Source organism: Python bivittatus, unplaced genomic scaffold, assembly GCF_059951505.1.
Source record: "Python bivittatus isolate LINGU-HERP-01145 unplaced genomic scaffold, Pbiv_v1 ctg000700_np1212, whole genome shotgun sequence".
Taxonomy (NCBI): domain Eukaryota; kingdom Metazoa; phylum Chordata; class Lepidosauria; order Squamata; family Pythonidae; genus Python; species Python bivittatus.
The window spans coordinates 49,266,714-49,292,292 of NW_028277098.1; the positions used below are offsets into that span (position 1 = coordinate 49,266,714).

Sequence of the window (25,579 nt, forward strand, 5' to 3'; positions counted from 1 at the left end):
AGCTGTTAGAGATGCTCCAGTGCAATGTTTCTCAACCTTGGCCACTTGAAGATGTGTGGGCTTCAACACCCAGAGTTCTGGCTGGGGAATTCTGGGAGTTGCAGTCCAAGCATCTTCAAATGGCCAAGGTTGAGAAACACTGCTCTAGTGGATCTTGCCTGAGCAGGACATTGAACTAGATGATCCCTAAGGTCATTTCCAGCTCTATGATTCTATGAATTAATTTCATCCCACTCTCCCTCCTTTTTTCCCCATAAATCCAAATTAAATATTTTAGTAATTCTAGAAGTTGCTGTTTTATTCTTACTCTGATATCCATGTAGGGAAGTTGTTTCTTAAAGTTTACTAAAACAGCATACTGAGTTCTGATGTCACTGGGATTTAAGAAATCCGTAATTCCATTGTCTATGACCATGGGCATGCTGGCTGTGGGTGGAAAAAATTGGAGTCTAAATGCCTGAACACATTAAGTTTCTTTCTGCAAACAATATAAAAAGCTGTAGCTTGAATTATTATGTTAAACTACTGATACTCAGAATTCTATTAAAGGAAGTATGTTCAGCATAGTCAATAAGGTTAATTGAATATATGGCTGTCATTTTATTTTTCTAAATTCTGCTGCACTGTGTCTTAGATGGCTGTATCTGTGCTGTTTAACTATCTTTCTAAACCTGCTGTTTCAAATAATTGTTTTATTATATATATATATATATATATATATATATATATATATATATAAGCAATGTTTCTCTACTAACGGCTGCTATCAAGTAATTAATTAATTTCAGAAATAAGTAAATAGCAAAACATCTAGAATATAATTTTAGACCAAGGCTGGGCAACCTTTTTGGACTTATGACCACATTTGTGGTTGCAATTATATTCTTGGGGTATAATTCGTCACAGACTGCATACTACGGAGATATGGACAATCTCTCAGTGCTGGGAGTACCTTCCCTCCCCCCAGTTCCATTTTTTCTCATTCAGCAACAAAGACAGTGGAATAAACAAAGATACATGAACAGAAAAGGAGATAGATGGATAAGAACAAACACATAGTTGTATACAAGAACAAGAGGAAAAAAGAGGCAGGCAGAAGGACACAGGTAAACAGAGACAGGGATAGAGAATAGAGGGGGAAAGTATGAATCAGAGACAGCAGGAAGAGAATGAGAACTTTCCACAAGAGCAGTTCCTAGTGGAGAACTGATATGGTACGTGCGTTCATGTGTGGAGTTATGTAAGTAATCCTCGCTACAAAAACCCCTGGAGATAACAGAGTCCTTGGCGAAAATGGACTTTCATCTCCTACACCCATTTCTGGCAGAGGTTTCTTCCTCCAATGCAAGTATGGGAATCAATTTACTCATAGAGTTGCACAGGAGCAGGGTTGAAGCTTTCTCTCCTAAAATTGACTGGAGGCAGTCAAGTTTCCTATTGCTAACCCCCCCAAGAAAATAGTATGTTTGATGGGTGGATGGGCTTCTTTTATCCTCTAGCCAATTTGGGGCAGGAGAGGTTTCTATCCAACAATGCTTCCTCCCCACCCATCTATGGAGATATTCTCATTCAACTGTAAAGGGAAAAACTGTTCGGTGGGTGCTTCAGGGCAAGCTGGTGGAGTACAATGAAATCAGCAGATGCTGCATTGCCAGCCCCAATTTTAGATTTTTCTAAAGATTTCAATGAAGGTGAATTTTAATAGCAGAAGATACTGTTTTTGCTTATCATTATGATACATTTTGGACTGCTTTACAGCTTGTTAATCAAAATATATTGCTAAATGCATCTATTCATAGATGGCTTTTTTCTCTCTCCAAAAAGTATCCCTTTCCAAAAAAGATAGGTAGAACAGTTTAAAATATATTCATGTAAACTCACATTTCAGGAGATCCAATCACCCAGCTGCGGTCTCGACTCTTCAAGCCCACAAGGCTATCAAGTCTGTCATCCTTTTCTTCACTGAAGCTCCGTTTGGTGGGGGGGGGTGTTTTTCTCTCTTCATGGATAGAAAGACGTTCCATGCTGCTATATACCTATAGGTATAACACAATTGTTCATCAGCAAACTAAATTATTCAGAACTCAAATACTGGATTTGGTGATGTCTTTTAATTAGCTGTTGTTACTTATCTGTAACTGCAATTCTCCAGAATTCTTCAAGAAATCTGAGTATTTACACATATAAGATTGTACACTTGTGCAGAGCCCTACTCAGAAGATTCTAGGGTTTACAGAATTGTTTGATGAGATTCCAGCCACCAATACTACCCATGTATAATAAAACTAGGCACAGCTGCCACCAAACCCCTTCAATTCCTAAAACCAACATGGAGAGTCTGAAGTAACAGTGAGTTTACTTGAGACCAAGCACAGTAGGATGGTGGACAGTGTGGATTCACAGATTACCATTCAAAGAATTACAATTACAAGTGAGGAACCAGTTCTTCATCATCACAATTTCACACACATGAGTGAATAGCATTTTTTTTAATCTGAGAAGGGTCTGGTCATCATAAGTGACTGAAGAGAATATGGCTCTTTCAAAGGTAACATTTCTTTAGGAAAAAGGTCTGTTTTAGAGTATTGGATGGAAGTAGGAGAGCTGAGCCCATGTGGCTCCCCAGCATAATTCCTGTAGTGGAATACTTCAGAGAAAGGCTACTGATGCTGTCATTCCTCTTATGGAGTGTGGACTGGAAGGGGGAATGGGTGTTTGGCCAGCTTATAGTAAAATTTGATGGTTTCCACTATCGATTTGGAAGGATGCTGGGAAGAAGACCACATCCTTTAAATGGGCCTTGGAAGAGCAAGAATAAACATTAGTCCTGGAGAAATGATGTCAAACAGTGCAAGTAAAAACAGAAAACACAACAGACTTCCAAAGAATGAAGTGACGGTGTTGAGGGATTGTGGGAAAAGATAGGTAAAACAATTTCTTGATTCAAGAAAAAGGTTGAGATTGACTTCAGAAGGAAGGAAATATCTGGGCAAATGATTACCTTGTCCCTATGAAAAATAAGAAGAGTAGGATCTCATTATAAGGAACTTCTAAAAGCCTACATTACAGCTATTAGAAAGGCTACTTTCCATGACAGAAGATGAATTAAAAATGGTATCTGTGGCTCAACAGGTTTTGACATTAACACAGAAAGGACTGTTAGTGGGCATGATAATTCAAAAGTTATACCCAGACAACTTTCAAACTATTTGTGCTCTCTTGAAGCAGCACCTTTTCAGAAGAGGAGATCTGGATTTCCTCTTATATCTTACCTTCACAGTTTTCACTGATAATGGATATTATTTAGATTTTCAGAGTTACTGAGAGTCGGGTGGCATACAAGTTTAAATAATCATCTGCATTCTTGCTCTTGTGCTGACAAGAGTCCACCAAGTTAGCCTGCACTAGCCTAAGTATGTCCTGACATTCTCTGGCATATGAGACTGAAATGGGGATAACTACTTCTACAAAAAATGATGGGATTTTATATACATGTTTGATAATTGACAAGATGGAATGGTACCCCTGATAAAGGTACAGCTAAGTCATAGGGATCCTCACAGGCAACAGAAAATTCAATCAGTCTCCCAAAAAGATAACATCGTTCCCAGACATTATTTGGGACACAGTAGGAACCTTGGAGAAACAAGCATGCTCCCAGACAGAGGTCTGCAAACAAAAAGAACTGTGATGTGCTCATTTAGTAAATGTAGCATTTACACGTATCTGCTGTGTGATCTTCACCAAGGCAAATAGGACATAGTTTATACCTATCCAAGGGAATTGCCAAAATGGAGTCCTGTGGAGTCCTTGGGGTTCTCTGAGCTTGGTTGTTTTCTTGCAAACGTTTCGTTACCTGGCTAGGTAACATGTTCAGTGCTAGAATGGAATGGGGTTTGCTCTCTGTTTATATACAGTGGCATGCCCTGCCAGTGTGGGTGGGGGTGGGGGTGGGGGTTTTGTTTTGTTTTATTTTTTTCCCTCTGGTAGTTCCTTGATTAGGGTATTGTTTACTGCTTGATTGTATGTCTGGTGATAACCTTGGTGTTAATCTCTGCTTATCTGGATGATGGTTGCTGCTGAGGAGATGTTCTGGTCTTTTGTTTTCCTTTTTATTGTCTCTTTTGAATAGCGTGTAGATGTGGTTTATCTCTATGTGCCTATTGATGGCTGCCTTGTCTGAATACCAAGCTTCCAGGAATTCCCTTGCATTTTTGCGGGGACTCCTTTGGTCCATAAGAATGACAGCCAGATGCCTGCAACAGGAGGACACTGATGGCCTGACAATTCTTGGGAGTTGTGAAGAAGAACCAACAGAAGAATGAATAAAATAAGACAGATTAGTGAGGAAAAATAATTTCTATTAAGCAAAAACTCAGGGATGAATGTGCTAGCACTATAGCAGTAAAAAAAATAAAGAGCAGGAATTTGGTAGACACATGGGGAGCAGAGCTTCCCTTAAACAATTCTGTAGGCTTTAAAAGATTCAGAACAGAGCTCTGCGTAAATGATTAACCCATGTATGTAAATCACAGAGATCATGATGAAGAACAAAAAGATGGAACCCAAAACTTTCTCAGAGTGGAAGAAATGAACAATACTTATGCACAATATATAACTATTAATTGGATTAAACGCATATATTTTCTTGCATATTTGCTCCCCTAGAATCTTTTTATAAACAGCTTAAACAACAGTTGACATGGACATTTTGGGAAGCAATACTTTACTTGTTTAATGCTGAAAATGAGTCAGCTGGTAACATTTAAAAATCCATAGTTAATCTATTTCCAAAAAACTCCTATAGTATAAGCCTAACCCAAAGAGATTTTTCAAAGAGAAACTATACCCCCAGCTGACCACTGTGCTTATTCAATCATGCCTCAGTAGCTTTACACTGACATTTTAAATCACTGAAGAGTTAATGGGAAGGAGAAAAGAAATCCATGTTTCTAGGACTGAACTCAACTGAGAATCTGATTTGCATATCAAACTGATGAAAACATCATTATAAAAAATTCACAACATCACAGGGCAGTTATTAATAAATTATCTGGCCCAATTGTCAGACAAGACTTTCAAATGAGCCTTTCATGCCACCCACACTCTGAATACAGTATTATTCTTCAAAGTGTAAGATATAAGCTTCCCAGCATCACATCCCCTAAAGATACTGGTTTAGTTTCCACTTTATTCTCTCTGCTCCTTCACAGAGTGTTCAGAATTAGAATTTCTTTCCAGAGTACATCAATCTTAATTTTCTCACAATATTCCTTAAATTTGCAAAGTATCTGCTAATTCATATATTCTGACCAATGTTCTTTTCTTTATTAAGCCTCTCCTCATATTATTAAAGCTGATTTGTGAAGATTAAACAGGCATTAATTTGTTAATTTTGTAAGAGGAAGCCTTATACCAAAGAAAGAAAAGCTAAATGCACAAAAAACAGAATAATACCACAACAAAAGTGAATTAGTAAAGAAATGTAATAAAGCTGATCCACTGATATTGTCTTTAAAATTATGAGAATATAAACTTTTATGCCATAGAGATGGAAAGACAGCAAAAACTCATCCACAACCAATGGGAAAAGAAAAATGACATTACAAATGTTCACAAATTCTTACAGGTTTCCAAAAATTACTGGAGCCACTGTAAAACTGATGTGACCTCAAAAGGCTATTAAAATATGTTTTGCTTTAACAGAATGACCGATTTTCAAATCCTGAAATTATGTACTTTTCAACATTAGAAAACATCATTGATAACCTCCCTTCTACATAGCTATTACCACTCAGAGCACTTTGAGGGGAAGTTTTACATGAGAAGCAAGGTTCTTAAATCAGCTATTGCATTGAAAGATCAGGCTGTGATGCAGTTAGCTAATTTTGCTACTCATGTATTCACAATGTTGTAAGCCAGAATGTCTAACCCTGGTAGCATCACTGGGGCCAGATTTGAATTAATTTTTGCATCATTTTTATATGTAATATTAGCAACTGACTGGACTGGCCAACACGTTCGCTCACCTTCCCTATCTCCTGTCAACTGTCAAGCAATGTATAGCTGCTACCATCTTTCATGGCAATTAAATAAGTAACTTCAGTTGCTTCTGCAGTTTTTAATTTGTGATCTAACAGAGTATGCTGCTTAAATTACTGAATTTAATACATATTAAATTGAATTTCAAAAGTTGTGTTCCATGAACAGGTCAGTCATGTGCGTTCTATATAATTGTCATCAAATAAATATTTAGAATCCTTCCTGAAAATTCTGACATGAGTGTTCAATTTCTATTTTATTTTTTTCTGGTACATCCTTCCACTGAAATAATTCCAAAAGTCCTGCTTATATACAATTTTACAAACCATGATGAAAACTCAAATGAAAACTCAAATACCTCCTCACCCCTTCTTTTTTATAATAAATAAAGTCAGAGGCTCTCAAACTTTCTCAGTTCATGGAGTCCTTAGTATCTCAGTAATTTTTTCATGGTACCCATAGGCCAAAAGGCTACTGAAAACCCAGCTTTGCTATGATATGACATCACAAATGAACATCACAAAAATTCAAAATATCCCGGGGCACCTCTGTGAGTTTGATGCAGTGCTCCAGGGCAGCGTGGTGCAGAGTCTGGGAACCGCAGTGCTAAGCTTAATTGAATTATACTGAACTAGCTTGTGACACAAGTCCGTTTTATAGTCCACTATTGTACATATTAGTTACTGACTTCTAAAAAGTCTAGCTTCCAGCAGATTAAAGAACACAGAGTTTTTTCAAATTGTTTTCATCAGAATTGAGTTCAAAACCCATTTATTCAACAACCCTTCATACCTTGCTAAATCTAGGTGAACATGAGGAAAACTGTCTAATTTCCACATGATCATCATCATTTGTGTCTTCCTCCTCCTCAGAATCTAAGTGCTGATATCGCTCAGTACGAGCTGCAAACAAGAAAACAGATTTGAGCTCAAGTATTTGCACAAGGAGAAAGCCTATTAGTACTTTCTGTACTTAGAAGCAAATGTAGCATGGGAGGGCACGTAAGTGGCTGCTGCAGTGCAGCATGAGCACAGCCAGGGAGTCACTGCTGCAGAGTGCAGGAGGGTGTGCAGGGAGTGCAGGTACGCACAGGGAGTGTGGGCAGGTACGCGTTACGGAGTACGAGATCCCCAGGATCTCATACTCTGTAGCCAGGATCCTCAGGAGAAAAAGCCGTGGAGCAGGAGCAACTTACAGGAGTGATTTGTGACCTTCCCTGACAGCTTCTCCATTGGCTTTGCTTGTGGGAAGCCAGCAGGGAAGGTTGCAAATAGCGATTATGTGACCATGGGACACTGCAAACGTCGTAAGTGTGAGCTGGTTACCAAGTGAACAGATTGTGATCATGTCATGGGGGTATTGGGACAGCCAGAACTTTGAGGACGAGTTGTAAGAACCATTTGTTCAGCGCCGTCATAACTTCAGTCACTGAATGAGTGGTCATTAACTGAGGACCACCTGCATAGCAATAAATATCTCAAATCCAAAAAAATAGCTAAGAAGAGCTTCATGAAATTGTTTTAATTCAGTATGATCTGCTGAATAAAGCAGATAAAACCAGCCAGAATAAATTATTTTCTGAATTCACACTAGCTAAGGAAAAGATGGCAATATAGCCTTCCACATGTTACTGGACTGCAAATTTTATCATCCTTCAACACTTTCCACAGTGGCTACAGCCAGTAGGAAATGTTCTTCAGCAACACCTGGATGACTGCAAGTTACCCATTCATGACTTATCCCTAGTCATATTTCTCTGATAGCAAAGCTCAGCAGACAATATTGAAGACATCTGAAAACATTTCCTTTAACACCAATTCTCTTATATGCTGACCATATTTAAGGGATTCAAGCCCAAAACATTCCCCAACATTATATAGGGTAATGTGGGTAGGTATACAACACTTTAATTTCCTCAATCATGTCTCCAATTAAAATATGCACACTGCATGAATGATTTCAGAACCTTCACTGCACAGGATTCAAACACATGTAGGGAGTCTATCTGCATAGAGCAAGCTCTCTGCTTAAGAAATTCAGCCCCAGTGAGTTGAGGTATAGTTTACCTGAACATTAATTCTTGGAGCTTACCAAATATGTCATTGCTGTTGCTTCATGCAGTAGGGAATGTCATATTTAGTTCCCAAGCACAATTTATGTTTGTAACATGGGATATTTAAAGGGACAGTTGTGAATTATATATGGCTAAATGGACACTGTGTGAAATTCAAATCTGTTTAGATACATTTTCATAAATAGGTGTGTGAGCTTCTTATATCTGCATATGAAAACATAAACAAAATGCTAAAATAATTATAAGCTGTGATCATTTTTCCTTACTGTCAAAATAACTAGTATCGTCTTCTGATTCTAACTGTGGGATAAATTCTGCCTTTTGCCGTAGTAATCCATTCCAGTCCAAGTCTTTGAAGAACCTGTGTTGTTTCACCTCAAAAGCACTACCTGTAATGACAACAACTGTGAGGAACTCATACTGTAGCAAGTACAGTTCATCTAAAATCTGAGTAAAAATCAGAGCTCAGTACAGACATGTTATACTTACTTTCTTCTCCAAAATAATGACAGGAGATGAATTGGTGATGTTGTTTTAACTCTTTGCAATAACAACCATAAATCCAAATAAATCTAAATTACTTAATAACAATAGAAGGAAAAAGGGGAGATTGCATACAGGTATATGTATTTCAAATTTTAAGTTAGTTTTTTATATTGTTTTTCTTATGAGGAATGAGAACTCATGTTCAATCTCAAAAACTCTGAATGATTGTCAAAGCAGAATGCAAAATATTTTAATAATGTTGCTGATGGAAATATATGGAATACTGGACAGAAACATTGGAACTGGTCTAGCTATATTGTCAGTAGGTCATTTTTAAAGGAATTTTTAAATATTGGCCAATATTAGTCTCTATTAAAACAAAATAAACTTTGTTACATGATCCACTAATATGATAATTGTACTAAGCTGGAAAATTGCAAGCAACAAGTACTAATATGCAATTACATTTTTGTACTATATTTTTTGTACTCTCTCTCTCTCTATATATATATATATATTGTAATATATTGTATTATAGAACTATTTACACTTTTTCTGGCCATTTTACTCTAAATGGACAAAATGTCATATAACTGAGAAAATCCATTATACACTCAGATCCACATTCTCCCCAGATATTAGCAAGTATGAAAAAAGTCAACAATTTACATGTGATTCTAAAACCATTTTAGAAGTATGAAGCACCTGTTCCCAGTCTTTCTAAAGGGTTTTGTCGTAGAAGTTTACCAATCAAGTCCTGGGCATCTGGTGGTAAAGCTTCATCTCCTTCTGGCCAGACAATTTCATCTGCAGAAATTAGATTGACAGGATTAAACTCTGAACAGGATTCTATACATAGAATGGTGTTTCCATGACTCTTAACTTCTCCTCCTTCAGCTACATTCCCCTTTGCCACCAAAAGCCATTGTTCAGTCAGAGTGTCTGCAGGATCTGATCCTTGCATCAAAATGTGAAAGCCATGTTGGGCTTTCATCCTTTTCATATGTCTGTGAAACATCATGACATACATACAAAAGGGACAGAGCTTGTACTGCAACAGCATAATGCTGTTTTCATCTCCTGCCCCACTGACACTTTGTAACTTTTTTATGAAAAAAGTCCATAAGGAGTTTAATTTCCAAATCAAATTTATGCATCTCTTCTCTTTCTTCTAACAACTGAATTGATGTATGACATTTGCTTTTTAATGTTTATCTTATTGTATAGCAGGGGAAGTTACTTTGGGGCTTGAAGGAGAGAGTATCCATTTTTCAAAACCAGATAACCTAACTAATTAATTATACTAAATTGCTAATATTTTGATCTTGTTTAATTAAATAGTCTTCAAACCATTTATCAAATACAAGCAGGCATTTATTACTTATAGAAGTTGGATACCTACCACTGATAACTTGCCCAAATAACTCTTCTGGAGTGTCACCAAAAAAAGGAACACAACCAACTAGAAATTCATACAGTATTATTCCCATGGCCCACCAGTCCACCGGCTTTCCATAACCCTGTCGCAAGATTACTTCAGGGGCAATGTATTCTGGAGTCCCACATACCTGAAAAGAAAGTAAAAAAAAATGTGTATAGGATGTAGAAAAACTCTAATGAAAACAGCTCAAACAATAACACTTAAAATTATACTATAATTCTTGTTTAATCTAAAATAACAATGTGCAACAGGTTCATCATTCATTACAAAAAAGTAAATATTTTTAATTAAATACTTGCACAAAAATATCTGAGATTTGATTAATTTAACTCTGTCATCCAAACTGAATAGAATTTCTCATTGCTATATTTAAAGAAGCTAAAAGTTGGATTTTACTGTGCTGTTTCTGGGTCAAGGTATACAGGTCATAAAACCTATACTGAACATACATGCTTTAGGCAGTTTTTAAAAATTAATATATGCAGATGTGCATAGTAGTTTCAACACTATAATTTTGGCTTACTTGCTTATCCAAGAATTCTCTGGTATCTTTCTCAATATGACCTTCATACAGATTAGTTGTCAAACTCATTAAGCCAATTTTGGAGAGGCCAAAATCAGTCAACTTGATGTGACCCATTGAAGTTATGAGAAGACTGAAAAAGGGGAATAAAGATTAGTATTATAATGCCATTTATTCAGTCATGCCACAGTGCTATGCTGTTATTTATCAATACCTTTAAACAAATATTATAACTTTAATATCTCACCACTGTAGGAAATGTCTTACGTGAGAATCTTTAAGGACTATTTCAATGCAGTAACAAGCAGAAACATTTGAAATATACATTTCTATGAGTTTTGCACGCTAGTTATTATGAAGCCACCTACGCTAGCTTCCTCCCATGGCAATTAAGCTTAGAAAGAAAGTTCTCATTGGATACTGGCAACAATTTAGGGAAAAGTTATCACAAAGCACAGGGTGAAGTACTCCCTCCCAGCTGTGCCATATACCCTGTTCATGGAAGCTTTTTTTTTTTTTCCTGTCTGTTTGCCTCCTAGGGGTTGAGACATTTCAACAGGGAGGCAGAAAAAAACAAAAAACAAAGAAAGCCAGAATTAGCTATGTCCTGGTCCATGTTTGTCCTTGACCAAGCTTACTGCTAATTCCATTACCAACTATTATCAGAACATGGTCTATGAGGTTATTACTTTCAATGGGATATGACTTTTGACATACATTTCCCCATTTGTATTTTAAACTAACAGTTACTGTTTATATATATATATTAGCTTTATGTAGGTTGCCATAAAAGGAATTACCTGTCACATAACATTTTTTTAAAAAAAAATCAGGATCTAATCTGAGTCAGATTTGAATAATTTTACATACAGACACTAGATTGGATCCAAACTTAGTAATGCTTTTAAACAAATTAATTTAAATCAATGAGCTTTTGTTTAAAAATGCCCGTGAATTGACTCTTGGTGACTGCATCTAGGTAAACTTCTTGCCAGTGTTATAGAACTGATTTCCTATTGCTTTCTTCCAGGAAGTCTGAATTCTTGCTAGATGTATCTAATGTAAATTCCAGTAGCAATACCTTTGCTTTACAGTCTCACAAGTTTGAGCCAAGTATATGTGTATAAAATTATAGGAGTGTTCAACTTGTAGTTTTAATGGGCATTAAATGTGGTATACTTGTAGAAGGACAATCAAAGCTTTCCTATTATTGAAATGCCTCACTTTAAATTTGGGACATGATTAATGAAATAATAGTTTTTCAATAAATTTTACTGAGATTGTCACAATATATTTGTCAAGAAGCAGCTAAAAAATAAATATTAAAATGAAATGTTGCCCTTCTAGAGAAGAGAAAATAGTACAAGTTGTTGCTATATGTAGCTATTTTTAGAATGAACAGCTGCAACTACAAGTACAAACATGAGAAGTTAAAAGCATACTTGTCAGGCTTTAGATCACGGTGGACAATGCCATAATTGTGGAGATATTCTAGTGCCAGTACTGTTTCTGCAAAATACATTCTTGCCATATCTACAGGCAATGCTCCAATGTTCTTCAAAAGAGTTGCACAATCCCCTCCTAGATCACAACAAAAACATAGTTTCTGTGTTCATTATCAGACAATCAAAAGCTGACAAATATATCATGTTATACAGTGTATCTCTATCCATGTCTAATCAGAAGAAGAACTAACACTAGACTAGTAATTTTAAATAATGTCATTTTAATGGATCAAAAGATTGCCCACTATTTTAGTCTAATACATTATCTTTGAGATAATGGATGGAGAAGCTTCTGACTTCATTCTCAGTCAATGTGTGCAGGGAGCTGAGGAACACTGCATTAATAGAAAATGGAGATATTTCTGTATACTCTATCAGCAATTGCCATTCAGTGCCAAACAGATATTGACATGGAGGAAGACTGGGGAAGTATGAGGCAGATGGGAATATAATTTGGTGGTGACGAATCAGGGAAAATTTGTAGGAAGTATTTGGTGCCTGTTTCCTCTTCTCAATCAGTTGCCTCATTCTGGATCTAGCTATATTGCTTTGGCTGCTGTTGGTGAATGCCAGCTCTGTTAGCAAGATCTCTTTCATTCCCAACATAGTGATGGACAAATATGCAGACCTGGCATGTATTACTGAAACCTGGTTAGACAGAGCAGGTTTTGTAGTACAATATAATTAGTCATTCTATCTTGACGGATATGAAACAAATCCTAGACTGAGAAAATAATGAAAGTACTCTAGCATCTAAAAGAATGGGTAATCATCATATATAATTCTCTCTCTCTTCCTAATGAAACCCATTTTGATTAATACATCTACTATAATGTCTAAATAAATTCTGAATACCTTCTACATACTCCATGACCATGCAAAGATGCCGCTTGGTTTCAAAGGAGCAAAACATGCTGACAACAAAAGGATTTTCTGCAAAAGTTAGGATATCTCTCTCCACAAAAGCTTGCTGAATTTGGTTCCTCAAAATAAGGTTCTGCTTATTAATCTTCTTCATGGCAAACCGTTGACGGGTACTCCTGTGGCGCACCAAGAACACTGCACTAAGGTAACATATGAACAATATGTTATGTAGGAAATGAGAAAGGATATATCTGAAGTTTCACCCGTTTGACCAGTTCATAAAGCTAGCAAGAACTCACAAATGGAGAGGATTCACTGCACCAAGTCATTTGTCTTTCTTCTCCAGGCTCTACTTAAGTTTTAAAGTAATAAATAAATAAATTTTAAAAGACAGAATTTTATTCAAGTAATTCAGAATTCAAGTAATCATGAATAAAAGTGGAAACCAAGAAAGAAGAACAACTCTTAGAAACAAATCTATTTACAATTTTGCTTTGAAATACTGCATTTCTGTTTCATTCTTATATAACTTCTGTTAAAATATAACTTCTATAGGCAAATTTACTTTTCACTTTTCACTTTTATCAACCTTCTGTGTATTAAGATTTTTCATATCCTTTTGTTTGATTAAGTATTCCTCTGAATAATTTGGCCACTTTCCTTTCTTTGAAAGAGGCTTTCAGGTAGAAATGTGCAGCATTTCAAATCCAAAGGAGAAAAGGTGCTTTCAAGGAAATATGGGTGCATTTGCTGCACCTGTCAGCGCCTCCTTCAAACTGATAGGTACAGCCAGTGTGTTCAGTCAGATCCCTCCCAAAGTATCTTTTCCGCTTCAGATCTGAATAGCTACACATCCATACTACTAGGGATTTGCAAAACATTCTGTGTACAAACCATTCTGTGCACAGAACAGCTAGTTTTAGATGATGTGAGCCTGAGCCAAAACATACGTATTTTCAATGTTTTGTTCTGGATATGGTCCTGCTGCTATTGGTTTAGGCTCAATATGGGGTGGAGCCTAAATAGAATACAAGAGGGATCTGACTGAACACACTGGCTGTACCTATCAGTTGAAGGAGGCACTGACAGGTGCAGCAAATGCACCCATATTTCCTTGAAAGCACCTTTTCTCCTTTGGATTTGAAATGCTGCACATTTCTACCTGAAAGCCTCTTTCAAAGAAAGGAAAGTGGCCAAATTATTCAGAGGAATACTTAATCAAACAAAAGGATATGAAAAATATTTGTAAGGAAATAGGAGGCATTGAAGCAGCGACTGGTACAGTGAGAGAGCCATTCTGAAGCCAACTACCACTGGAGAAAAATTGGCTGGAGATTGGAGAGTGGGCTACAGAGGAAAAAATTGCTGCTGCAGACAACTGGACTCATTGATGGACTGCTGCATCTGCTGGACTGGTGTGCAAGTATCTAGTTGCCTGCTGCCTCAGAGGCAGCCTCCAGATTCCAGATCCTCAATTCCATTTTTATTTTCTCATTTGTTTGTAGTTTTAATTTTGATCCAAGATATTGTATTGGTAAGAATTTTAATTAGATATAAAAAGGATAAAAGCCAGCTTTTGAGTTTAAATACACCCCTCCCCCCAAATAAAGACAATTTGTTTACTGGGGGGAATTCTTCCAGTGAATTCTATGGCCACATACTGGTACTGAGCGCATTGCAACTTGCAAGAAATATGAGCGTATACATTCATTAAAGTCCTTTCTTTTTGTACTTTAAAAAGAGGCTTGACTATAAAGGCTTCTCTTCCCTCTTCTCTCCCTCCCCAGTTCAGGGTTCATTCATTACACTATCCAAACTATGTTGCCTCCTTATAAAAATCCCACTGAACAAACCAAGGCTGCAAGAACTAAGCTATTGAGAGGGAGGGTAGGGCCAATGCTTATTGGTCAAGGGAAGGTGAGGGCTTCATTTTAGCACTGTGCCTAGTCTTCCTGAGCCAGCAATGGTGCCATGAGATGGCCTCATGGTGACTCAGGCTGAGGAAGGAGCTCTTCCCCAGCATAAGGTGAGGTGGGTGTTGACATTTCAGGCAGACAGCCATTTCTCTCTGTCAGGAACCCAGGAATAGAAGTGATAGTTAGAGAAGGAGGAGTAACTACTGCGTCCTGAGTTTGAGCACTCTGAATGCACAGCATATGGTGGTACTGGTGACGCAGATGCACTAGCAGACCTCCAACTATCACCAGAGTGGGCATGCTTCAGCCATGGTATGCAAGGCACTAATCCACAGGGGAAGTGGGCAGTTGCAGCAAGCTGACATTTTGTCATGACACAGCTACACAAAGGGGTGAGATCTGCAAGCTGCTGCGACATATTTAAACTCCCCCCACTCCTTGCAGCCACCTCTGGGGGAAAGGACAATAGCTGATTAGAACCAGCTTGCCTCTAGCAAGTGTTGATTAGTGATGAAGCACTAGTCAGGTGGATATGGTGGTCCAAAGGCTTCAGACATGACATATGTTATCATACAGATAATGTCTTTGGGTGACCAGCAGTTCAGCCCAGTGGAGGATGCCAGATTCTGGTTGCTCTGACTCCTCATGTGCCACCTTCAGCAGGCAAATGATACCTTCCCTGTACTGCTAATGCAGTTGGGACTGTTGTCACTATAACATTTATCTCCACTTCACCTTGGACATTTGATCCACTTGACATGGAGTGTGCACTTCTTACCTTACTCTTGCTGCACACTGGTAGGGGTATATGGGAATGAGGAGGTCTCTGCTCCTATAACTCTGGCAGTTCTCATGTTGATTGTGCAAAATGATTTTGGCTTGGAGGTGGTCAGCACCAGGTCATTTCAGCTGTCACTAAGGCTGCCACCAATGCTCTTACAGACATACGCAATATGATTGCTCATTACTTCCACTTGGGTGTAAAGGGGAGAGGGAATCTAACTCTTTAGCCCTGTTCCACCATTACAAAATGGGGGAGAAACTCATCCCAGTAGTGGTGGGGATGAGCTCCCCACCCTGCACTGTCAGGATCAAGTTTGTGTATACATTTCTGTACATGATGGTTTTCTTGCTACAGGCATTATTGCTGTACACATGAAAATCAGACACACCAGTGTGACTCTAGAGGGACAGGGTTCATTCCTGCCCTTTTTGTAATAACTGGGCAAGATTACTATGGCACTTCCCAATAATGGTTTGTTTCTCTCTAAAGCAGCAGTGTGTGGGAGGGAGGGCACACTAACTTTCTCATCCCGTTATCCTCCTCCAAGCCATCAGCAGAACGCTATAGCACAGGGATCTTATTCCATTGCAGTGCTATCACAAATTTCAAGGGAGGGAGGCATTTTAAAGCTAGAAAAAGAGCCTACCATTTTATTCCTATAATTTACAAAAAAAAATCTGGCACATATAATCTCTCTTGCAGCTGCTTTAAAGTATTAATAGGCAATTATATGCATTCCCACATCATTAAGCTATTTTTTAAAAACTCATTTTTTTTAAAAAAATGCCAGTATAACCTATTAGTCTTACCCATATGCCCCATTACTGATCAATTTAATAGTTTCAAATTCCTCTTCTGATGGGGTTTTCTTGGCTTGCACAGTAGCTCCCCGATTCTGAAAATACAAAAAATAGCTTTCATTTCATTCATTCATATGTATCTTTTAAATACACATTTGATATTAATTACCATACCAGTTCTTCTTTGGAAGTATAACTGAACAGAAATAATATGATTTCATTGTGTTGTTAAAACTATAATCTTGTTTTATTGTAGACCATTTAAGAATATTTTTGGCTACTCTCTGACAATTTCCATTAAAAAAACTGGAAGGAATTTGGGCCTGTGGAGCTGAAGAAGTGAACAGAGTGCTTGGTGAGATAAGCGCTGCCCCTTGTGGGCTGGATCCCTGGCCTTCCTGGCTGGTATGAGCTGTGAAGGAGTGAAGGGGGAGCTGGATCTCAGTTCTGATGAATGCCTCCTTGCAAGAGGGGTTGATACAACCATTCATCCGTTGGGGGAGATGGGCAGCATACTAATTAATTAATTAATTAATTAATTAAATTCATTCATTCATTCATTCATTCATTCATTCATTCATTCATTCATTCGGGCACAGATAACCCCCTTCCTTAAGGGAACAGGCTGAGGCTCAACCTAAGCAAAAATTTAAGTGACTGTTGATTCAGAAGCCAACTGAGTCCAGGACACTACTAACTTTAATGTTAAATGGGGTCATGCTCCCCACAGTAAAATGTGTTGGTATGTATGCCTGTATGTATGTATATATGACAAGAAGAGTAATTTCTCAAGATTCCAAATTAACATGACTTTTTCTGAAACAGAAATATGGCTGCTCTAACACATTTACTTTTCAATTCATCTTCTATTCATCATACTTTCTATTACAACGGAGCTGTTAAATCACTACCTTTCCTTCAGCAGAATCATCTGTCTCTGGGGTATCTGGACTATCACAGCTATTCAACTGGGCCATTTCTGGAAAGAAAGGGAAAAATACACTTGTAAGATGTAACAGTATACAATCTTTGGTACTCAAAGAATAATAAACCTAATCCCTTATCTCATTTGCAGTCTTTTCTTAAGCTGAACAGCTCTTTTTTTTTCTTTTTCTTCTTTTTGGTGTGCCTTTGAGTCAGTCTTGACACCTGGCAATTGCCTGAACAATTCCCTGCAGTTTTCTTGACAATATTTTCAAAAGTAGTTTGCCATTGCCTTCTTCCTAGGGCTGAGAAACACTGACTAGTAAAAAGAGTTGGGAGAGTTTTTGCATGAGGCCTATATTGGATGCTGATGGGTGAAGACAGTAGCTCACAAGGTTTTTCATACTGAGAACTTTTCAGCCAAATCAAAATGTCACGGATAGTCACGATAGTTAACTTATATGACCTTACTCTGTAACTATGCAAATACATCTCCTTAGTATTAGTGAAGTTATTCTGAAGAGTGTGTAGGATAGATTCTGCATTTCCTCATAGAACTTTTTTTATATCTTTCAAATAAATAAGATAGTTATACTATTTGGGAGAAGTCTATACAGCACTTCATATGTTAAATATTTTTCCCCTTTCTGTTTTCTGTTTACAAAGGTATTTCAGTCTGTGAAACATAAGAAGCTTCAGCCAAATCCCAAGGCAAAAATGAAAAATGCCAATACCATTCATCATCTCCAATACAAATCATGGTACTCTGACATGACATTTTGCTGTAAATAGCACTTCATTTTATAAAAAGCTAATTTACCCTCCCTGTTTTGTGTGCAATATTCAAAAAAATTGGTCCATAACATGTGAACTTCTGTTTAATGCAGGAATTAATACGAAAAAAAACCCCTTATTCTACTAATGTATCAGTTTTCCCAAAGAGCTTATGACAAATGATCTATCAGAAAATATTTTTATTTTATTTTTACATCACCCAACTCCCCATGACTTTAGCTGAACATTTGAGAGAACTACACACTAAATTGGAAAGGTAACAATGAAAGATATACATGGCCATACATAAAATTAGTGGGCTGAATCTGGAGTTGAGCAGTCAAGAATAGAATAGAATAGAATAGAATAGAATAGAATAGAATAGAATAGAATAGAATAGAATAGAATAGAATAGAATAGAATAGAATAGAATAGAATAGAATAGAATAGAATAGAATAGAATAGAATAGAATAGAATATTCCCCTGGGAAAGGAAACTGAGATCTAATGGAGCCTTCCCCATAGGAGGAAAGTGATGGGGATGGTAATTTTTTCCTTCCCATTTCACTTACTGTTTAGGAGGGACTCACTGCAAATGGAGCGGGAATAGAAGACTCATCCTTTCCAGCCCACAGGACCAACCTTTTTGTTGAGTTCTGCTCTGCGCAACTCAGAGTGTGCAATATATACTAATTCATTAAAGAAATGGTTAAAATGCATATGCACACTATATAAATATAATGGGACATTTACAGGTATTCTCAATGGTTGATGTGCTCATTAGATTTTATGTATTAGTTAATGCTTGGGAGAATGACTAAAGATGCCTTGTGATATACAACCCTTTTCTGCTTTACTATAGTCCTAAGAATACAATGCTCTCACCCTCCAAGGGATCCCTGGTAAGGCCCAGCTGGCATATAATATAACGAGGGATGTCACATTTAATTCCTTCCCCTTCTTTGGCATGGCCTTCAGCAGCTTCCAGCAGATGGTAGAACTCTTCAGGATCAAACTCCTAAAGCAGCAGAATACAGAAAGAGAATACTTAATCTGATTTTAAAAACAAAGGCATATAATTCTAGGTACAATTTATTTTAAGAAAGATGAAAATAAAATGCAGAGTTTAACTTAAATTTCTGTGTGTTTCTAAATCCAAATTCAAACCTGATTTAACAGTTTACAACACAACTCAGGATTGCTCTCAGTGCGTAGTTGTGTTTTAGAAAAATGTAAATCAGTAGATAAAAGATGATTCAGACTTATAATACTGTAACTTCTCATTAAAACACCATAAGAACAGTGGAAGAAAGATCACACAACAGAAGAATGGAAACAATTTTTCTTATTTCATTATGAAAATTATTTTTCTTATTTTAGTTAGAGGATTATTTCCATTGCATAACCATGGAACAGGTACGCAAAAGCATCATACCCTGCCTACTAAAATAGCTGGTTCACTGGAGAGGTCTATAAGCCCAGGAAGAGAGGGAGGGACATTTGGCTGAGCTAGAAAGGCACATCCAGCTGAAAGCAGCCTCAATGATTAATTTAAGAGCATTGTGGGAATTGAAAAAAATAACCATATAAAGTGCAATATATGCTTTCAAAATTTGCATGACTTGCTATTTTTCAATCTGAACAACAGGTGCAGTATCACAGTATAAACTGCTGAGAACAGTGTACAAAGTTATTTGTCAAGCAGTAAACAACACAAATTATGGCAGTATCCTCTGATTTATAATCATTTCCATAATCTGTGTGAAATGACAATTCAGAGGCAGCCAGATCTATTTACTAGGAACCAAATGCAACACAACCAGACTATTATTCATAAAACTACAAAGTCTTTCAGTAGTAAATTCTCTAGCTTCTCTGATTTATCTAATCTTTTTGGAAACGTATTTTGTTATACTCAATCCTGGACATACATTTTAAACTATTGGATGCACATGTCAGGCTCCTAGGACATTTTATTATGTTACACAGCTCCTAAAAAACCCTGCATGCTTACCAGACATTCAAGCAACCTTGCTGGTCGTGCAATGACGATCATCAACTTTTTCACCAGTTGGGTAACAAATGCCACATCAGAACTTTCTGATCGCTCATGAGCCTGGGGAAAAGAATGTCACATTACAGTATATACAAAGAATGGACCCTGCATATTTCAGCTTCGAAGTGATCATCAGTAGTTTAATTATAGTTAAAGCATGACAAAAGCCGCAATTAACATTATTCATATTCTGTATTGGCAGAATCTTAACAGTAACTGTCAACTTACAAGCAATATTGTAGAATCTTTTTTACAAAATTGACTGAAAATTTAAAGTTTCTTTCCCCCAATTAATTGTATTATATAAAACTCTTTTCTGTGCCTTCTCATTACTCTAAAAAAGCTTTATGAAGAGCATACAAATGACTCCAACGTTATACTAATGGCATTAAAGACAACTTTGATATGATAAATAATAATTAGAAATTGGGTTCAAACACCAACACTTTCTAGGAGTTTACCAGCACAATTGTTTAATCAACAATTTATTTATTTTACTTTGTCATTTAAATGTAATGAACAGCAGCAATAAAATTGATACTACTAAATAAAATGGAAAAATAGTAGAGACCTGTTTTAATGGAAAAATTACAAAATAATTTGGTTTATTGCTTTATTAGGGTTAGGTCTTATATCTAATGACAATTCTTAAAATTCATATTCAATAAATAGTTTTGCACGTCACAGGAATGCTTGATAGAACTCATAGCTAATGCAATATACAGATTTTTTTCAAGCTAAGACAATGAATATATACAGAATTTGCAATTCACTACACACTGAAGAAAAAGGTATAATTTTCTACTAGAATTATCTTCATTTGGAATTTATAAAAACGAACTGAAATTAAAAATAACTTTAACCTTTCTTTCCATTTTGCAAACATATTAATGTTTTGGAGAAACATTATTTTAAACAACGAAAAACGTTACCACTGAGAAAAAAACATTACCACTGAACATTTGTTCAGAGTAAATGTTTAAGGCTGTACTATTCCTCAACTTACAACCACAACTGGGACCAGAATTTCCATTGCTAAGCGATGCGTTCATAAAATGAGATGTCACATGACTGCATCACTTAGCAACTGCAATCACGGCAGTCCCAGTTGCCATCATCAACTGAGAATCGTGGGTTAAGTGAGTACCCACCCCAATCCAAGCTATTCCAGGCTTGGTCCCTCCCAGCCCTGAGCTGAGTAAGGTAAGGGACTGCCCCAACTCCCCCCACCTGCCTATCTCCTCCTCATCTCTGCCCTTCTGGCCACCCTGCACTCTACCTTGTGGGGTGGCAAGCAGCCTGAGAACCGCACAGCTCTGGGGCTGCGTGCCACACCCTGGGAAGCCACAGCCACCCCAGCCCAGTCCTAGTCGCAGTCACCCTTGCCATCCTGCACTCCAAGAACCCTGCTGCCCCACGCTCTGCTGCCCAGCTGACCTACGCCATCTTCTTGCTCCAAAAGGCCCCTTTGCAAAAAGTTCCTGGATGGGGCTGGGATGGACTTTTGCTTTGTGCTGTGGGGGGGGAGCAGTATCCCCTTCTTCCCTCCCTCTCATTTTTTTCTTCCTCTGCATGTAGACCAGCCCACTCTTGGGACCTTTAGTTTTCGGGCTGCAATAGGCAGGTAGACTGGGCCTTGTGGTCCCCTTCAACCCTCTCCTTTCCGTTTTCCGTGGATACACTGGTCCTCCTACTTGCAAAGGCAGGTAGAGGAGCCCCGCCTTCAGCCTCTGGGTAGACCAGGCCAGCTGTAGCCCTCCGGAGCTAAAAGTTTGCATAAAGCTCCTACAGCGTAGTGCACCGCACCAAAAAGCTTAAACTCTAGAGGGTTATGGTTGGCCCCGTCTACCTGGCAGCCGAAGGCAGGACCAGTCTACTTGCCTTCCTGAGAAGAACAGTGGAAGAAAGATCACACAACAGAAGAATGGAAACAATTTTTCTTATTTCATTATGAAAATTATTTTTCTTATTTTAGTTAGAGGATTATTTCCATTGCATAACCATGGAACAGGTATGCAAAAGCATCATACCCTGCCTACTAAAATAGCTGGTTCATTGAAGAGGTCTATAAGCCAGGAAGAGAGGGAGGGACATGTGGCTGAGCTAGAAAGGCACATCCAGCTGAAAGCAGCCTCAATGATTAATTTAAGAGCATTGTGGGAATTGAAAAAAATAGCCATATAAGGTGCAAGGCAGGACATAACACCCAGTGCAATACTCCAATTTGTGTTCTGAAGTCCTTCATCTATAGAATTTGGGAAAAGTGGAAGAAATATTAAGCTACAGACAATCAGGAAAATCCCTGCATCTAAATTAGGCAATCATCCACTGTACTTTATGTAATAATGGTTAAAAAAAAGAACTATATCATTTATATAGACTATGTAGAATGTATTAAATATCACTAGAACATTTTCTGAAATCACATGAATAATCTTAAGTATGCTACAGTAATGAAAAGCAGGGACCTGAAAATTGCAACATAACCATATCAACTGCTCTGCTTGGAGGTGTCCCAGGCTGCATTATATTATTATTTTGGAATTCAGCCACTTGGCACATTAAGCACAAACAGAGGGAAAAGATAATACTTTTTAATTTCTTAAAAGCTTATGTAATTGTAATTACATTTTAAATTTTTCATTGTACATTGTTGGAAGGGTCTCTTTTATAAAAAAATAATTTGCAGTAATCAATTACTGTATGGGCATTAAACAGTTCATCTCTCCATCAGCAGTACACCGAAACAAGAAGAATGAAACCAGATGTTCTCTATTATTATAGGAAATCAATAGTAATTACAGCAGCAAGCCAATTGCTGATTAAATGAATAAATTTGGGACTACATGGTATAATAAACTGAACTACAAAAATGCTGCATAAGTAAACCCCAAACAACATTGAAACAGCTAAATCTATTTTGGGGTCTTGCCACATAATTTTGAGAAGTGTCACAACCAGCTTCACGTTATCATTGTTCAAAATCTCAGCCTATATCTGCTTCCATTTTCATTTTAAAACAATTGTGAGGGAATTTAATATCTCTCAACATCCCAGTTAATGATATATAACTAAAAGTAGTTCAGTTTCGGAGCAACTTTTAACAAGATAGATAGCAATTTAAGTAGATGTTCCTTTGAATGAGCATAATTATAAGCAGAATATCATACTGACCTACTTTTAATTTAAATATGCTCTCAACATTATACTTTCATATGAGAAGAATTTTTGAAGGAATCCATGTAATACACACATACATTCACATACTTTGTAGAATTACACATAATTAAATGAAGTAATTAGGCTTCTGATTTTTTAAAAATAATCTTCCAGATAGCTCAGCAATTGACTTTTCAAAAATTACTTGAAATATGAATTAGTGATCAACCATTTAAAGGGGGAAAAGTCTACATTAGAAAATGTCCAGCTCTTTGGATGCAGTCCCATTAGTTTCAACTAGCTAAAATAACTTTCAGTTCAAGTATGCCAAACTTATCTAGGGAATTTACCCACCAGGTAGACTGGGCCAGCCTTAGTCCTCTGGAGCTAAAGCTTTGCAAAAAGCTCCTGGAGCATGGTGCGTCAAAAAGCTTTAGCTCCAGAAGGCTAAGGCTGGCCCAGTCTACCCAGCAGCCAAAGGCAGATCTGGTCTACCTGCCTTCCCAAGAAGGAGAATCGGTCCACCTGCAGAAAACAGAAAGGAGAGGGTCAAAGGGGGCTGCAAGGGCATGGTCTAACTGCCTACTGCAGCCACAGGACTAAAGTTCCCGGGAGCAGGCCAGTCTGCCTGCAAGGAAGCAAAAAAAAAAAAGAGAGAGGTGGGGAGGGGAGGGGAGGGGAGGGGAGGGGAGGAGAGGAGAGGAGAGGAGAGGAGAGGAGAGGAGAGGAGAGGAGAGGAGAGGAGAGGAGAGGAGAGGAGAGGAGAGGAGAGGAGAGGAGAGGAGAGGAGAGGAGAGGAGAGGAGGAGAGGAGAGGAGAGGAGAGGAGAGGAGAGGGGTGCTGCTTTTTTTTTTTTTTTTTTTGCAGCGCAAAGCAAAAGCCCAGCCCAGCCCAGCCCAGCCCAGGATCTTTTTGCAAAAGGGCATGCTGCTGCTCAGGTGCTTATTTTTTTCCCAGCAGGGCGAAGCAAAAGCCCAGCCCAGCTTTGTTGAGGAGTTTTTTGCAAAGTGGCTTTTTGGAGTAAGAAGACAGCGAAGGTCAGCTGGGGTGGCAGAGGGCAGGGTGGCAAGGGGCTGAGAGGGCAGAGATCGGGGGGGAGATAGGCGGGTGGAAGGAGTTGAAGCACCCCTGCGGTCGTAAGTGCAGGTGGACTGCCAAGCGCCCAAATTTTGATTGCATGACCACGGGGGCACTACAATGGCCGCAACTTCGGGCACCAGTCATAAGTCACTTTTTTCAGCATGTTCATCACTTCAAGCAGCTGCTGAACAAATGGTTGTAAGACAAGGACTACCTGTAATGCAATCCTGATTATATGCCATCACTTTTGACACCTAGTGACCACATAGATACATTTTCTCCATGATGATGTATCCCTTAATCTGTTCTTTCAAGTTTCTCAATGGTGCATTCATTGCCACAGTAACTGAGTCTGTCCATCTTGCTGCTGCTCATACTCTTCTTCTCTTTCTTTCCACCTTTCCCAGCATTAGAGCCTTTTCCAGAGAGCTGGGTCTTTGCATAATGTCCCCTAAGAATGAACATTTGAGCCTGGTCATTTGTGACTCAAGTGAGAACTCTGGGTTGATTTGTTTGATGATCTAGCGGTTTGTTTTCTTAGCTGCCTACAGTATTTTCAGGAGACTTTTTCAACATCAAAATTCAAAGGCATCAATATTCTTCTTGTCCTGTTTTAAAATCCATCTTTCATTTCCATAGAGGGAACACCATGGCTTGCACAATTCTGATCTTTATAGGTATAGACACATCATGGCATTTGAGTATCTTTTCCAAGGCCTTCGTGGTTGCTCTACCAAGTGCTAGTCTGAAGCTATTTCTTGATTGCTTGTTCCTTTATTGTTGATGGTTCATCCTAAAAAGCAGAAGCTATCCACTACTTCAGTATCTTCATTCTCAATTCTATGGCTGGTTGTTCTAAGTATATCTTTATTCCCCAAAATGTGGATGTTAAAAAAGGTAACTTTAAACATTGCTACATAAGAGTTACATCAAAAGTTTTATTGCTTTTTAAAGAAAAGGTGTATTATTATTCTATTCTATATTGAGAAAAAAAATCAAGAAAAGCATGTGATTTATTCAAAAAATTAATATCTAATTAGATGAAAAATAATTGAATATTGCAGAAACACAGTAATCAAGCATAACTTGTAGCTGCCACTCATCCATAATATCTGGGCTGCAGTTTCAGGACACTTAATAAAATCACTATG

General features: G+C 37.8%; 1 protein-coding gene across 6 annotated transcripts in view; it reads right to left on the bottom strand.

Moving 5' to 3' along the window:
• MAST2 (microtubule associated serine/threonine kinase 2) overlaps positions 1 to 25,579 on the bottom strand; it is a 167,558-nt gene that overhangs the window by 19,060 nt on the left and 122,919 nt on the right. For all 6 annotated transcript variants that reach the window (XM_088153911.1, XM_088153910.1, XM_088153913.1 and 3 more), the window contains 12 exons: positions 20,148 to 20,249; positions 19,019 to 19,151; positions 17,347 to 17,414; positions 16,445 to 16,530; positions 12,927 to 13,135; positions 12,009 to 12,147; positions 10,567 to 10,699; positions 10,005 to 10,170; positions 9,308 to 9,409; positions 8,383 to 8,505; positions 6,835 to 6,944; positions 1,882 to 2,036 (listed from right to left, as the gene is read on the bottom strand). In XM_088153911.1, coding sequence (XP_088010037.1) covers positions 1,882 to 2,036; positions 6,835 to 6,944; positions 8,383 to 8,505; positions 9,308 to 9,409; positions 10,005 to 10,170; positions 10,567 to 10,699; positions 12,009 to 12,147; positions 12,927 to 13,135; positions 16,445 to 16,530; positions 17,347 to 17,414; positions 19,019 to 19,151; positions 20,148 to 20,249 — 1,526 coding nt within the window. The remainder of the gene's footprint in view (positions 1 to 1,881; positions 2,037 to 6,834; positions 6,945 to 8,382; positions 8,506 to 9,307; positions 9,410 to 10,004; positions 10,171 to 10,566; positions 10,700 to 12,008; positions 12,148 to 12,926; positions 13,136 to 16,444; positions 16,531 to 17,346; positions 17,415 to 19,018; positions 19,152 to 20,147; positions 20,250 to 25,579) is intronic.